This window comes from Strix aluco, chromosome 29 (assembly GCF_031877795.1).
Source record: "Strix aluco isolate bStrAlu1 chromosome 29, bStrAlu1.hap1, whole genome shotgun sequence".
NCBI classification, from domain to species: domain Eukaryota; kingdom Metazoa; phylum Chordata; class Aves; order Strigiformes; family Strigidae; genus Strix; species Strix aluco.
The window spans coordinates 609,291-623,351 of NC_133959.1; the positions used below are offsets into that span (position 1 = coordinate 609,291).

Genomic DNA, 14,061 nt, shown 5'->3' on the forward strand with positions numbered 1-14,061 from the left:
TGCTCCCCGCGCCCCCAAGGTCTCCACAGACACCGACACCGCAGATCAGTTCCCAGCAGCTCTTTATTACTTGAGCCCGGCTGCCTGGGCCAGGAGCTCCAATTTATACCGGCCACGGGCACCCGAGCGAGGCCGAAGGCCCGCGGCCCTGGCAGAGGTCAGCGGCAGGAGGGACGGCGCCTCTCTGGGGTGGGGACGGGCCCCGCTGCCGCTGAGCCCGAGCAGCCGCGTCTCTCTGGGGCTGGAAGCTCCAACCTGGACCCGGCAGCTTCCACCCCCAAACCCAGCGAGCCAGGGAAGGTCAAGGACAGAAGAAAATGGGGCTGAACTGCAGCTTCTGCTTTGGTTATTGCCCTGGGGGGAGCAGATCCGGGGAAGGGCTTAAGCTCCTCGTACCCCTTCGGAGAAGGAAAGTTCACCAGGTTTCTGCGGCTCTCCCCGGGGGGGTCAATCCGAACACGTGCTCCCCATTGCTACGCGGCCGCCACATGCGCACGCGTGCTCCGTCCGAGTCAGCTCGTGATCAGCGCTGGGAGCGCAGGGGGCAAAGCTGGGGCAGGGGGGGCGAGGGAAGGCCGGGGGCACTGAGCCGAGTGCGGGGCTGGAGCAGGAGCCTGGCCTGGGGCTGGGGGAGCGAGCGCCTTGTCCCTCCCCCGCGGCGGCCTCCAGGGCCCAGGAGCGCTGGCGGCCCCTTTCCTCTGCCCCAGCCCCTCCGCTAAGAGGAATTGGTGGGTTAAGGATGATGGTGAAGTGAGAAATAGTAACAAACGAAATCCAAACGCCTCCCCGGCAGTCCGGAACGCCCCGAGCAGGGACTCAAGACAGGCTCCTCAAGTCTGGCTCCGGGCAAGGCCTGGAGCTGGGCGCGCTGTCGCTCTCCGCCGGCGCAGGGCAGGGGCTGCTCTGCCCCCAGCCCCCCAGAGCCCCCCCCGAGCGTCCGTCTGCCCCCGGTGAGGTGGGGGGGGGCTCTGCCGCGCCGGCACAGTCCTTGCCGCTGGCATCTGCATGGTCCTGAGAGCCCGGGGCAGGCTCAGTCTGCTCGGGAGGGGACGGGCCGGGGCTGGCAGCCGCCGCCTCCGGCAGCGGGACCGGGGGCTCTGCGGCGGGGGGAGCTTCTGCTGCAGCCACCACAGAGGCTGAAGTGACCTCGATGGTGATGGAGCCCATGGCTGTCTGCGGGTGGTCGCTGCTGACCCTGATGCGGGCAACCAAACTGGAGGCAGCGGCGGCATCCTGAGGGCCACCGTTAGCCACGGCTTCGTGCACCACGGTCGGCTCCAGCAGGGTAGTGCTCAGGTCGGAGAGAAACGAGGCTTCTGTGACGATGGCGGCCGTCTCGGCTACCCAGTTCAGGTCGCTCCCGACGGAAGCCGCCGTGGCAGCGGCGAGGACGCTGGAGGCCTCGCCGGGAGTCAGGGTGGCTGGGCCACCACTCTCAGCCGAGGGGCCAGCAGGCAGGTGGGGCCGGCGGCCCCCCCCGTCGACGGGGGCAGCTGTAGTGTTGTTGTTGAGGTTGTCCTGGAGCGTGGTCTGCGTGCCCTGGCCCACCTGCTGGTTCTGCAGCAGCATCTCCTGGATCCGGATCTGCTGCAGAATGGCCGGCAGCTCGTAGTGGTGGAAGAAGTAAATCATCGAGTGCTAGAGAAGGCAAAGGGGACAGAGTCACTCACTGGGCCTGGGCCGCGAGCCCAGATGTATCTTAGCCAGCCCTGTTTTCCTCTCGCTGCAAAACCAGTGACTGCACAACTCAGCTGCTGACAGCCGAGGGGTTATCGGAAATTTTGGAAAGATTTATCCCTTCTGCTGCGATTCCTGCAAGCTGCTGTCAGAGCTTTAATAGTTTCTGAAGACAGACAGAGAACAACCCCTCCTCCCTTCTAAGGGCCAAGAACAGGAAGGATAAAGGCATTTCTCTGGCCCATCTCAGTCCCCTGTCTCCATCCTGCAGCAGAGAAAGGGGCAGGACAGCAGCCAGAGACACACAGAACGTTTGCTTGAACAGGGATGTTGGAGACGTGGATTTGGAGCTGGTCTTGCCAGCACCTTCACTGCACAGACCTGACCAACTCCTCAGCCTCCGCGGGGAGATGCTCAGTGGCATTTCTGGAAGAAATCCTTCCCTAACGCCTTCCACCACTCACCTGACACCAGCGTATTGTCAGCCATGTGGCTGGATTTCAGCCAGTGACCCAAACGTCCTGCTGTCCAATAGCCACCTCCTGCTGTTGCATTTCCAAACCAGGATCATTTCAATCACTTACATAAAGAAAGATCACTGCTCAAACTCAGCTTGCAAAGGTGTTTGATAAAGCCCAAACTGCAGTTGATTTCCCTCACTTTCTGACAGCACAGCCAGTGCGAGCACTCAGCAACGCAACAGTTTGAACTGCAGGCAGGCAGAGCTCTCTGAGGCAGGCGGAGCGAGCGGGACAGAATTCCCAGGAATTCAGCCCTGCCTGCACACGGCAGCTGCTCACCTGGATGAAGAGCCACGAGGTGACAAGCGCCAGGCTGCTGTACTGCCCGTTGAACCGGTAGTGGTAGGCGTAGAAGGCAAAGTGGTACAGATAGAAGAACCTGGACAGAAAAGCAATAAATATCAGGGTATGTCAAATGGACAGGACAAACGTGAGCTTCCTTCTAGCCCTAACTCCATCCCGAGCTGGGGCGCTTTGTGGGGGGCTGCAGAGTCCCATTAATGGGTAATTAGAATTGCCTCGTTACGAACTGGTCTTCGACAGCGCAAACCAGAGGGCACGCAGAGGGCTGGGGCGATTCTCGAGAGCCGGGCGCGAGGCCCAAAGCGAAGCGATTGCGCTTTGGACCCTGTGACATGCAGGGCAGGTCCCACAGAGACCGGCCGCGGCTCCGGGGTGGGGGGAAAGGCCCTTGCCCGGGGGCGCTGGGGAGGAGCTGGAGCCGCCTTTCCCCAGGCAGCGGAAGGAGATCCCTGCCAGCTCCCACCTGAGCCAGTGCCTCTTGCTCGTGTTGGTGTGGCAGCAGATCGCGTCGTACTGGTCAGCCAGCCAGACGATGAGGATGATGTAGAAGGCAGTTGTGGTGTCGTTGAAGAACTCGGACATGATGGCCTCCATGCCTGCGGGACAGGGGCCGACGTCAGCACACTGCGGGCAGAGCCCAGACCGCAGCAGGTAACGCAGCGGCGAAGGGCCAACCCCCGCGCAGCCCGTGGGACCGGCTGGCTCCGGGCAGCGTGTGGGGCAGGTGGGTTCTGTTGTTTGTGTTTTAAATTCAAACTGTGCTAATGCAACGTGGGCACAGAAGTGTGAATCTGAAATGAACTAAAGGGACAGATAAAGCTCCAGTTTATGCGATTTCCAAACGAGCTGCTTTCCCAGGGGACCCAGAAGGACAATGCAGCTCACTGTGCCATCAGATTCCAGAGCCTTCCCCCTCGTGATGAGCAGAGGCACCAACCACCTGCCGTGGCCAGGCCAGAACAGGGAATTACACTTTCCACGGATCCCAAAGGGACTCGCTGCAAGCACACAGGCAGCGAGTTAACGTCCTTACCTACTAGAGCCAGAATGACAGTGAGGAGCGGAGCCGCAGGGAACGCAATGGTCATGTTCATCTCCAGCATCTGCAACAGGTCAACTGCAAGGAGGAAAGCACACGGTAACCCCAAGTGGACACGGGGCCACAGAACCCTCTGCCCCCACGCTGCTCCCTGCTCAGCAGGGTGAAGTCCACCGTCCCTCGTCGAGAGACAGAACAGCTCTCACGAGCACGGGGACAGGGGGACGGGGGGAACATCCCCTGCACAGCTACACACAGGTCCCTTCTCAACAACAACAGTCAGCAGGGTGTACAGGACACACTGCGCGGGAGCAGGCAGTGTCCAGCACACCCGAAATCCCTCAGAAAAATCCTTACCAATGAAGACAAAGATCTGATGGTGCGAGTAGCGCAACAGCATCGAGACGGACAGAGTCTGAAACACGAGAACAGGGGCCGGTGTTAGAGCCCCGCATGGGCAGGGAGCCGCTTCCAGCGTCCCGCGACGGCAGAGCCCCCCGCGCCGGGCACGTCCCGCGCTCGTTAGAGCGACACAGACCCATTTCCCAAAGAGCCTAACACCCCTCCAACAGTCGCCCAGCACCGCCCCCTCCCCTCTCACTGGTTACGGCACAAGGAGCTGCGTTGGCGGACGGTCAGACACCAAGGGGAACCGTCACCCAAGACTACAAACACAGGCTCAGTTATCACCTGGGATCTTCTCTAATACTTATCTGCAACCACCTCGTCTCACACAGTCACAGGAGACTTGATCACTCCTGGCAAATTAGTTAGGCCTGGTCTTAAAGGCCTCAGAGGACAAACTTCTGCACCCCGGGCCTCGGCAGCCTGAGTGCTTTAACCACCCCTGGAGACTCTCTAACCTGAATCTCCCTTTTGGGAGTTTGGTTCAGCTCCTCTGTTTGTCTCACTGTTAGGACTTTAAGAACCCACATTAACACCCCCACAGAGTAGAACCTCGTACCCAGCAGCTCTGAAAGCCGGTGAGAGCTCAGGCCTGTGCTCTTACAGCACCCGGCTCAGCGCCGGGGCAATGCCCAGCTCTGGTTGACTTACAAATATGACCATGATGACAAAGGCTGCCAGGTAGGAAGTCCTGGCCATCCACATGCTGACGAAGCGATAGTGCTCCCCAGACACCACATTGCGAAGGAAGCCTGGAGAGAAGAACCCAAACAACACACGAGCTCAGTGTGATTAACCCGCAAACTCAGAACAAACTTCCTGCGCCTTCTAAAGGAACAGGACACGCGAAGCCACGGCGACAGCTCTCCCAGCAGCACCCTCATTGTCATGCAGTGCCATAAGGTAGGAAATCACGTTTGCAGACACCTCTCCCCTCAGGCTCGTTTCATTTTGTCCTTCACAATAACATCTCTACACAACACAGGGAACCGTTCCCTGCACTGGGGATTAATCAATAGTCAGAAGATGATCTTCATGCATCCGGAGAAAAAACAGCTGAAAGCCATTGCTCCGAGCCTTACCTTTGTTTTCTTCATTTTCAGCCAAAGCTTTGACACTTGACATCAGGATGTCATCGTAACCCAGGAACTCATCCAGCAACAGGCGACTGAACCTGTCCCCAAAGCACTGATCCCTGGTTGGATCTAGAGAGGAGACAAAAACCCGTTCAGACTGTTCATACCAGCCACAGGGGCAGCGAGGCAAACACCACCCAGGGCCAGCACCCAGGGCCAGCACCCAGTCTTCTCATAACTCCAAAGGACACAGCTGCCAACAGACGTGTCTGTGCTCAGACCTTTGGCTGTACAACTAAATTGGGCAGGACTGGGAGGGAAAGTGTCACACCCTGACAAATCTGGCCATGCTGTCAAAATGCTCATGTCAGTCAGGCCCCACGAATTACACCAGGGCTGTCGCATGCACTGCTGGCACAGGCACAAAGGGAATTTGCCTTCTAGGCTTGGACTATCTCCCTAGGCTCACCCCAGCTAATGTCCCAGAGAAACAAGTTCTGGGAAGGCTCAAGAGGGCCAGGCCGAGACTTTTTAGCCACCAGCTGGCCTCGGCATGACCCTGCTGGGGCCCATCACCCCCCTCAGCGAAGGACAGGCAAACACCTCCCCAGGGCTCTGGGCACTAACGGCTCTTCCACTCCTCTCCTGAAGCTGGTACTGCATTCCACTGCACATCAGCTTGTAAAAACAACCCAAATCTAAGCAAAACAGGAAGCATGAATACACATAATTTTTTGGTAAATTACTAGGATACTTTTGAAGGAATTTGTCTAGCTGAATTGGAAAACCCAGGTCAGTAAATCGACTTTTACCATGGAAACTGCCCATGAGCTATACAGGATAACTGCTTAATACTCCAGCCCCGCTGTAATTCAGTTTGACTAGGAGTAAGTCAGAAATCTAGTCTGACTGCTGCACTAACAGCTCGTTACAGCTCAATTAAGTTCACAGGCATGAGGAGGTTTGAGACCGTATTCCTGACTTGGGCAGGTTTTAATGGAGCAAACGCAGGCGAAGGGTCTGCGGGTGCGAACAGGGGCACAAAGGTCGCCGAGACAGCGCTAAGCAGCTCCGCTCGCTCTGGCCCGGCACAGGCGCCGTCGCTCTCGCGCTGGGCTCTAACACTGCGCTGCCGCTGCTCCACCCTGAGCCCGGATCTTCACTTCCCCCCTCTGTGAGAAAACTGCGCTGGCCCTAACATCAGCGCTCACCAAAACAGGCTCCACCATCTCACACGACTGCTCTGGGACAGGTGTGACCCACTAAAGCCATAAAGACCCAGGAAAGTTCTCCCAGGTGGAAAATGAGCGCCGTCACCTGTGACAAATAGTTTCCACAAGACGGCAGAGGAAGGGGCGCGGGGGTACCCCTGCAGAGCGCTCGCCCCCCGCGCAGAGCGCGCTGGCTCCCGCACTCACCCAGCGTCACCACCATGACCGGGATGCTGAGGCGCTGCCGAGTGCTCTGCGACAGGCGCAGGAACCCGTACTCCAGCGAGTACTCCACGATGTACTCCTCCTGCGGCCACACTGCGGGAGAGGGCGGGAGGAGACTCAACAGCGGGGCTTGCAAACAATTACCAAGGAGAAACAGCACCTCTGGATTCCCTCCCTCCCTCCCACCACATTCTTGAAAAGAGAATCAGTTGCAAACACAGCCTCTAGGCTTCCTTCAATTAAAGACAAATCAATACAAATTCTTTGAAATTGCAGCCCATTCCCTTGACATTAGTCCCTAATGTGAAACTTCTGGGAAAGCTTCAGGGCAGCGGCTCCAAGCTCTGGCGAGCATCTGCCCCCATCTTTGCCTGGCGAGCCCCAGAGCACTTGTTCTTGCTCTGTTCAATTTCTGCTTTCTGGGTTCTTTAGGGAACAGCAGGAAAATGCAACTTTAAACCTTGTGGTGGTTTAAACCTGCTCGGCAGGCAAACCCCACGCAGCCACTCACCCACCCTCCCGGGGGACGGGGGGGAACTGGAAGGGTGAAGGTAAGGAGACTCGTAGGTTGAGATAAAAACAATTTAATAATTGAAATAAAATGAAATCGATAGTAATAATAGAATATACCGATGAGTGACGCACACTGTGATCGCTCACCCCTGTCGACCGGTGCCCAGCCCATTCCCAGAGAGCGAACCCAGAGAAGGGAAAATCCAGAAACCACAATCCTGGAAGAGGGAGCGAGCAGCTCCCCGGCCGCCCTCCTCTACCCACTGAGCGCGACGCCGGGCGCTGGGGAATGTTCCCTTGGCCAGGCTGGGTCCGGGGCTCTGGCCGTGCCCCCTCCCAGCTTCTCATGCACCTGCGCACGGGCAGGACACGGGGAGCTGGAAAGTCCTTGATTTCTGAGCAGCAGCTGAAAACATCAGTGTTATTGACGTTCCTCTCATACCAAAGCCCACAGTGAACCCAAAACACAGCACTACTCTCCCCACTACGACGACAAATTAACTCTATCCCAGCTGAAACCAGGACACACCTGCTGAGTACAAGTGAACGCAGGGCACGAGCACTGCGCTTCTCAGGAGACCCGTCACTGCTGCAACCGCAAATCTCAAAACTAAAGGCAGGAGCGGTTACGCCTTTCCAGAAACGTGGTGGTGCCTGAAGTTTCCTTGATTTTTTTTTTTTTTTTTGAAGAAAGTTTCAAAATATATGCTTTTTGCTACATCATCTCCAAAAGGACAAAACTTCCTGCTATGTCGGAGCCAAGCAATTTAATCCCTGATCTCTCAAGCTGTCACAGCGTATCTTGCAAGAGGCGAGGGGAGGCGGCCGTCAGGCGTCTCGCAACACAGCAGAGGAGTTAAAAGGATCCAATAACTCAAAAGGAATGTACCTGCCTCTTCTGACTTACAGCGACACATCAGCAACAGAAGAGCCCACCTCCCCGCCTCGGATCCCACTTCTCGGGCAGCAAACACAGGCTGCTGTGTTTGTTTCATCTTTTGTTTCCATTATAAAATGGTTTTAAGCTCAAATGGAAAACGTGTTTAAATATCTTTTGTATCAGAAAACATTCTTCAACGGTAAAATATTCTGTCTAAACATGAAATTTGGTGTACTTGTAACACAAGAAACCTGGACAAAACCAATAAAACCAGGTATGCGGGGATTTGGGACCCATTTGAAAAGATCAATGTTTTAATTACGTTGGGAAGCAGCACAATCCTCCCCACCCCCCGCCACGCTGCTGGACCATCTCCAGCCGGCGCTCAGCACACCGAGGCACAGCACAACGTGACTCCCTTACAGAACTTAGGCCACTATTAATAAAGGGATTGCACCAAAAACATTTACTGTTTTCTAGTCTTATGTGACTTAATGACCTTAAATTCAGGACTAATGAGTTCTGGGTCAGCCTCAAGCAGAACCACTGCACGACCACGGGAACGTGCCGCTGCAGTGCCCAGTCTCACAGTCCTCCCCGGCCACAACACCCAGTACTTCTGAAGAGCAGAGAATTCCAGTCTTTCCAGGGGTAAAAGTGTAGGTGAAAAAGGCAAATTAAATAAGAATCCAATTGCCTTGTTTCAACATAAATACATTTTAATAGATTTCCTGCCCTAACCACTAGAAACAGAAGTTTTCCAACACTGGAATTCCATTTTGAATAATACAAAGCCACTAAATCTCCCTCTAGAGTTTATGAGACATTATTAGCAGCTTAAGTCATGCTGGAACAGGGGAGGGATAAAGCAGGACGATGTCCTGAACAATGTAGAACAGCAGCGCTCTATCTCGCAATCCACTAAAACTTGTTTGGTGGCTTTCAGGATTAATTAGCTGTTCCAAGTACTGGTGTTGACTCAAAGACCCAAAATCCAGCCCAAACCCTGTTAATACACGGAGGAATGTGCGCTGTCAGTGGGATCCCTGCAGATCTCACCTCCCCTGTGAGGACAGGCTGGGAGAGTTTCCCCCCAACTGGAGAAGAGAAGGCTCCGGGGAGACCTTAGAGCGGCCTCCCAGGACTGAAAGGGGCTACAGGCAAGAGGGGAGGGACTCTTGATCGGGGGGAGGGATAGGACAAGGGGTCACACTTTTAAACTGACAGAGGGGAGATTCAGATTAGATATCAGGAAGAAATTCTTCCCTGTGAGGGTGGTGAGGCACTAGAACAGGCTGCCAGGGGAGGTTGTGGCTGCCCCCTCCCTGGAAGGGTTCAAGACCAGGTTGGACGGGGCTTTGGGCAACCTGGGCTAGTGGAAGGTGTCCCTGCCCGGGGCAGGGGGTGGCACTGGGTGGGCTTTAAGGTCCCTTCCAACCCAAACTGTTCCCTGATTCTGTGACCTCAAGAGGACAGCGAACTGCTCAGAGGAGGGAGGTTCACATTCATCTGAGATACCTGGCACCAATCACCGCAGAAACACAACGCCAGACCACGAGGCTTCAGCACATTCTACAGCCCAGACGACCCTCGACTCCCAGCCTCCCTCCAGCCACAGGAAAGATCTTGTGGATCTACTGTTAGTATTGACAAGATTAACCCCCGGTGAACGCGTCAGGGGAGACATTTCAGGTTACCACAGACGTGCCCAGAGAAGCCAGAAGGAACGGGACGTGCAGGGGTGCGCGGGGCAGGGGAAGGGGAGAGCTCGGGTAGCAGCGTAAGCGGTCTTTACCTGCTCTGGCTAGCATCTCAAACTCGGACACAGTCTCCCGCAGAGGCTGCATACCTTTAGCGGCTGCTTCGCTAAACGAGAACTCCTGGCTTTCGTTGTGGGTCAGTGCCTCGGTGCTGCTCACCCGGGATGGCTTGAGGAACACCCTGGGCTCGATATCCAGCTCAAACTGTTGGAAAACCGCGGCAGGGAAAGTCACGTCAGCAGCTGCTCCAGCTCCGGCCTCCTGCGCTCCCCCCGTGCCCCCAGCGAAGGCCTCCGCTGCCAAAAGGAGGACAAGAGAGGCCACTCTTGGGCTTTAATTTCTGTCTTAACCCATCAGACACTAATGTGGAGATTCAGGAAAAGCCAAGGAACACACCCCGTTTCTGGGTGGCTGAGGGATCACAGAGGGACTGTGAAATGGTTTATTTCTCCCCAAACCGACACCCGGGTTCCCATCTCCTGTGTACCCAGGGAACGCGTCTTTACCTTGATAGAGCTGTTTTCAAACATATCCACAGTCATTTCCTCCTCTTCCTCCTCCTCTTCCTCAGCTGTGGATTCAACCACCATTCCCGGGAACTTCTCAACACCACAGAATTGCAGGAAGATGGGGGCTCGGCTCGAGTTGCGCTGGATTTCCACCCGCAAGATGCCATCGCGTGGCCATTTATCTCGCACGTGCTCCAGGCAGTTAATGGGCGAGCGGGAGAAGGCGATGTGGATGTAAGCCAGGATGAAGAGCACGAAGAGAGCCTACACACAGCAAGAAACAGAGCAGAGACCATCAGCCCAACCAGCCCTGGCCTGCTTAGAGACTCCCCAGTTTTAACCGTCTCTTCTTTGCCCATAAAGACACGTTCCTGTGGTCGTGCAGTGGTTCTGCCTGATGCTGACCCAAAAGATTAATCTGGACAAACGAATTTGCAAGTGGACAAGAGCTTTTATGCCTCCCAACCCCAGTGGTCTCTGCATCAACAACAGCCCAGAATCAGGCAATTTCAGCACTGCCGTATCAACAGGGGAACGCGCCAAAGCCAGCAGCAAGAACATCCTCCTCCTGTTGACAAGACCAGAGCTGCCACCGAGACCTGTGCAGAACACGCGTCCTGCTGAAAGCGCAGCTCAGGCACAGGCCCCAGCGCCGCGCAGGCTCCTGCAAACCCCCACCGGCCCCACAACGGCGGCACCGCAGACAAACCGACCAGACACAGCACCGGCGCGTGACGGGGCTCCGAACATTATTGAAAGAAACAGAAACACACCCGTGGCTTTCAGCCGTTCCCTCCTCAGCACAAAGCGTCTCCCGTTGAAGCCCGGGGAAGGCTGACCACCTTTACAAAGGCAGAATAAAGCCAACCTCAACGAAAGATGATCCACCACTAGACCAGGACACCCCAGCCCATGGCAGAACCGCCAGCTCCAGGTCCGCCACTCGCCGCTGCGAGGCGCAGGCTCTGCCACGGCGCAGGCCGAGCTGGGCTCGTGGAGCATCGCCACTCCCTCGCCCTGGCTCTCCCTGAGGAACAGCTATAAAGCCACAGCAAAACTAAGTGGACTAATAAAATCCGTTCCCTACAGTGAAGATAATAAATCTAGCACAGTGTTACCCAACGCTGTCCAAAGTTCACAGCTGAAAGCTCTGAGAACCGCCGGCACAGTGCGTGCTACAGCTGAGCTTTGTACACGCGCCTTCCAGCTGCATTAAGATGCTCGTTCCTAATTAAACCAGCTGTCCTCGCTCCATATCGCTCCTGACCTATTTGCTGTGAATAAACAGACTGGTAAACACCTCGTCTCAGAGGAGCTGCACAGGAAGACACCAGGGGAGGTAAAGCAGAAACGCTCCCTCGTTGCAGGAGGAGCCGCGGCGAAGCCGGCAGAGCCACGACCAGTTTCTGGACTCTGTGAGCAGCAGGAACACGGACTCCGACCTCATCTCCCACCGCTACCCTGCGCCCAGAGCCGAGATCAGGCTGGAGCCTGGCTGCCTCCTGACCCTGCAGGCAGGAGCCGGCGGTTCTCTGCGGACGCCCTGTGAATACTCCTACTCCTCGGGAGCGCTTTGATCAAGAGCAGACAGCAGCAAGAACCGCTACTGCCAACCACTCGCTCTGCCCCACAGCCTCGCCGTTAGCACCATCCCTGTCCCACTCTCCCTGCCCCTATCCAGTTATACAACGGGGAAAAAAAAAAGAGAGAGCTGGGAAAACCCTTAATGTTTCTGGGGAGGGGAGAAAAAGTCTACGTGCAGTATGAGACAAATTGTCCTAAATGTTTTCTTGCTTTAAGCAGCCGAATTTTAGAAACTGAGAGCAGAAGCACACTGTTGTCATGCACCAAGCTCCTCTTCCCCCTTCCCCTTTCTCTGATTTCCCACACTGGTGCTGACGAGAAGCGTCACCGTGCGCCCTAGAAGCTGCGGGGCAGGATTTAACCTACGGACAGTTCACCCCGCGGGCACCGACGGGCCCCTCTGAGGGTCAATCCTGCACCCACCCCAACAAGAACACAGGCGGGTTTTCACCCTGTTGTGTAGAAGTGTGACAGTGCACAGGCACAGCCGAGGGTGCTGACTGCTGAAAAGAAATGGGGTTAAAATGGGGTAAAATGTCTGGAAAAGACAAGACTCCCACAATCAAATCTCTCACATATGCAATGCATCCCAAACCAGCGATTGCTTGGACACAGAACCACAAATCTTTCACACCCACATCCCTGGACCTGACCCACACCAGCCTGGCTGCCCCACGAGCTGGCTCACAGATTTCCTTTTTATTTCCAGACCCGGAGCCAGAGCTCTGATGGTGCGGGGAGCACACAGATCCTTACAACTATTCACGTCTTTCTCCCAGAAGAGCGGCCCATGGGAGCTCAGCGGACAGCTTGGGGGAGGTGACCCAACCACAGGCCATGACCTCTGGCAGAGACAAGCTTTTTTGTGTTTGTAAGGAAATTTATGCCTTAGCGCCTGACCACAGGCTACTGAGAGGAGCGTCTGCTCCTCCCCATAAAGCCCCCGAAAAGCTGCCCCTCACCTTGAGGAGGACAAAGAACTCGAAGACACGGCGGAAGGAGGGCGGGAAGAGGCGAGCGTAGGTCACTGCCATCTTGAAGAAGAGTGCGTGGAAGAGACGATCGCGCACATTGATCAAGGGGTTCTGGTTGAGGTTGGGATTGCGGACGCCCCGGTTGTTCCCCCCGGCAGCCCCGCCGCCCCCGGTGTTGTTGGCCGGGTGGTGGTTGTTGGCGTTCGGCTGGTTCTCGGACATCCTGGTGCCGGCGGCCGGGAGCCGAAGGGCGCTGGCGGTGCTGACCTGGGCCGGAGGAGCCGCTCCTCCTCCGCACAGCGGGCCTGGGGCCGGGCGGCCGCCCCGGAGGGGGACGCGGGGCGAGGGGTCAAGCGCAGCCTCCGGGAGACCGGGGGGAAGCCCCGGGCCGGGAGCCGCTCGGTGTGGGGTGCCGGGCGGGCGCTGCCCCCGTCCCGCTCTCCCCAGGGGCCGCCGCCCCGGGCCCGGCCCGGCCTCCTGCGCGCAGACGCCTCCCAAGCGGACGGCGGGTCAGGCCCGGCGGGGCCCTGGCCAGGCCCCGGGGGTCAGCGGGCCGCTGCCTCGGCGGGGCCCGAGAGCGGCGCGGCCCGAGCAGGCCCAGCGGGGACGCGGCTCCTGGGCCGGCCCCGCGGCCATGGGAGACCCGTTACCGGCGCGGCCCGGAGCGCGGCGGGCGCCTCGGCCGATCCTGGCGCGGCGCGGTGCAGAGCGGCCCAGGCCCGGCCCTCAGCGCGCCGCCGCCATCTTCCTCCGCCGGCACCAACGACGGCGGCAGCGCGCCTGCGCGAGCGGCCGCAGGGAACTCTGGGACGGTGGAGGACAAGCCGCGCCCCAGCCCCGCCCTGGTATGCAAAGTAGAGATGTCCCGTCATGCACCGCGCGCAGACGGCCGCTCTGCGCGGTATCTCCGCCTGGAAACGCCGAGATTTTTGACAAAAAGGAGGTTCAAGAATATCAAAACAGATGGTAATACCTTCAGGATGTGGTTCTGTGAAGAGAGACGCAGAAATCCGAAACAAAAAGATCACCATAACACAAAAATTTCTCAATGAGAGAGGTTCAAATACCGCCGCGGGCAGAGGAGGATTCGTGCTCGCTTCGGCAGCACATATACTAAAATTGGAACGATACAGAGAAGATTAGCATGGCCCCTGCGCAAGGATGACACGCAAATTCGTGAAGCGTTCCATATTTTTTTCACTCGGCAATCGCAACCCCCCAACCCCGGGGGGACCCTTTTGAGCCCCCGCTCCGCGCCGGGGACACCCCGGGTCACGGGCCGGGGAGGTGCGCGGTGCCCCGGCCCCCCCCACCCGCGGGCAGCCCCCTGGGGAAGGGCTGCACCCCCCCACCATAGCAGAGGGGGCTCAGGGCTGAGGGAGGA

At 57.3% G+C, this 14,061-nt stretch overlaps 1 protein-coding gene and 1 non-coding gene across 3 annotated transcripts; one reads left to right on the plus strand and one right to left on the minus strand.

Annotated features, from left to right (window-relative positions):
- Positions 1-44: 44 nt before the first annotated feature.
- On the minus strand, positions 45-13,435 carry TMEM259 (transmembrane protein 259). 2 transcript variants are annotated; one of them, XM_074808516.1, is made up of 11 exons: positions 12,666-13,435; positions 10,117-10,383; positions 9,700-9,814; positions 6,440-6,550; positions 5,028-5,150; positions 4,597-4,697; positions 3,898-3,955; positions 3,535-3,618; positions 2,965-3,097; positions 2,478-2,577; positions 45-1,638 (listed from the first exon to the last, which is right to left on the minus strand). In XM_074808516.1, exons 1-11 carry the CDS (start codon positions 12,897-12,899, stop codon positions 817-819), a joined length of 2,148 nt encoding a protein of 715 aa, XP_074664617.1. In that variant the 5' UTR covers positions 12,900-13,435; the 3' UTR covers positions 45-816. The 2 variants fall into 2 exon arrangements, with proteins under 2 accessions (XP_074664617.1, XP_074664616.1); XM_074808515.1 differs by having other exon boundaries at positions 9,646-9,814.
- A 331-nt stretch (positions 13,436-13,766) lies between these two features.
- Positions 13,767-13,873, plus strand: LOC141916523 (U6 spliceosomal RNA). The gene has a single exon (XR_012621146.1). It is a non-coding gene; the product is annotated as a U6 spliceosomal RNA (small nuclear RNA).
- The last annotated feature ends 188 nt before the right edge of the window (positions 13,874-14,061 follow it).

What these genes read in the sequence shown, in the direction of transcription:
- TMEM259 (XM_074808515.1), bottom strand. Translation starts at nt 12,899, where the DNA reads ATGTCCGAGAACCAGCCGAACGCCAACAACCACCACCCGGCCAACAAC. An exon ending in TCAGATCTTTGTCTTCATTG is followed by an intron (nt 3,619 to 3,897) that starts GTAAGGATTTTT and finishes TCCTCCTTGCAG; the next exon opens with TTGACCTGTTGCAGATGCTG. An exon ending in TGTCATTCTGGCTCTAGTAG is followed by an intron (nt 3,098 to 3,534) that starts GTAAGGACGTTA and finishes CCTGTCCCGCAG; the next exon opens with GCATGGAGGCCATCATGTCC.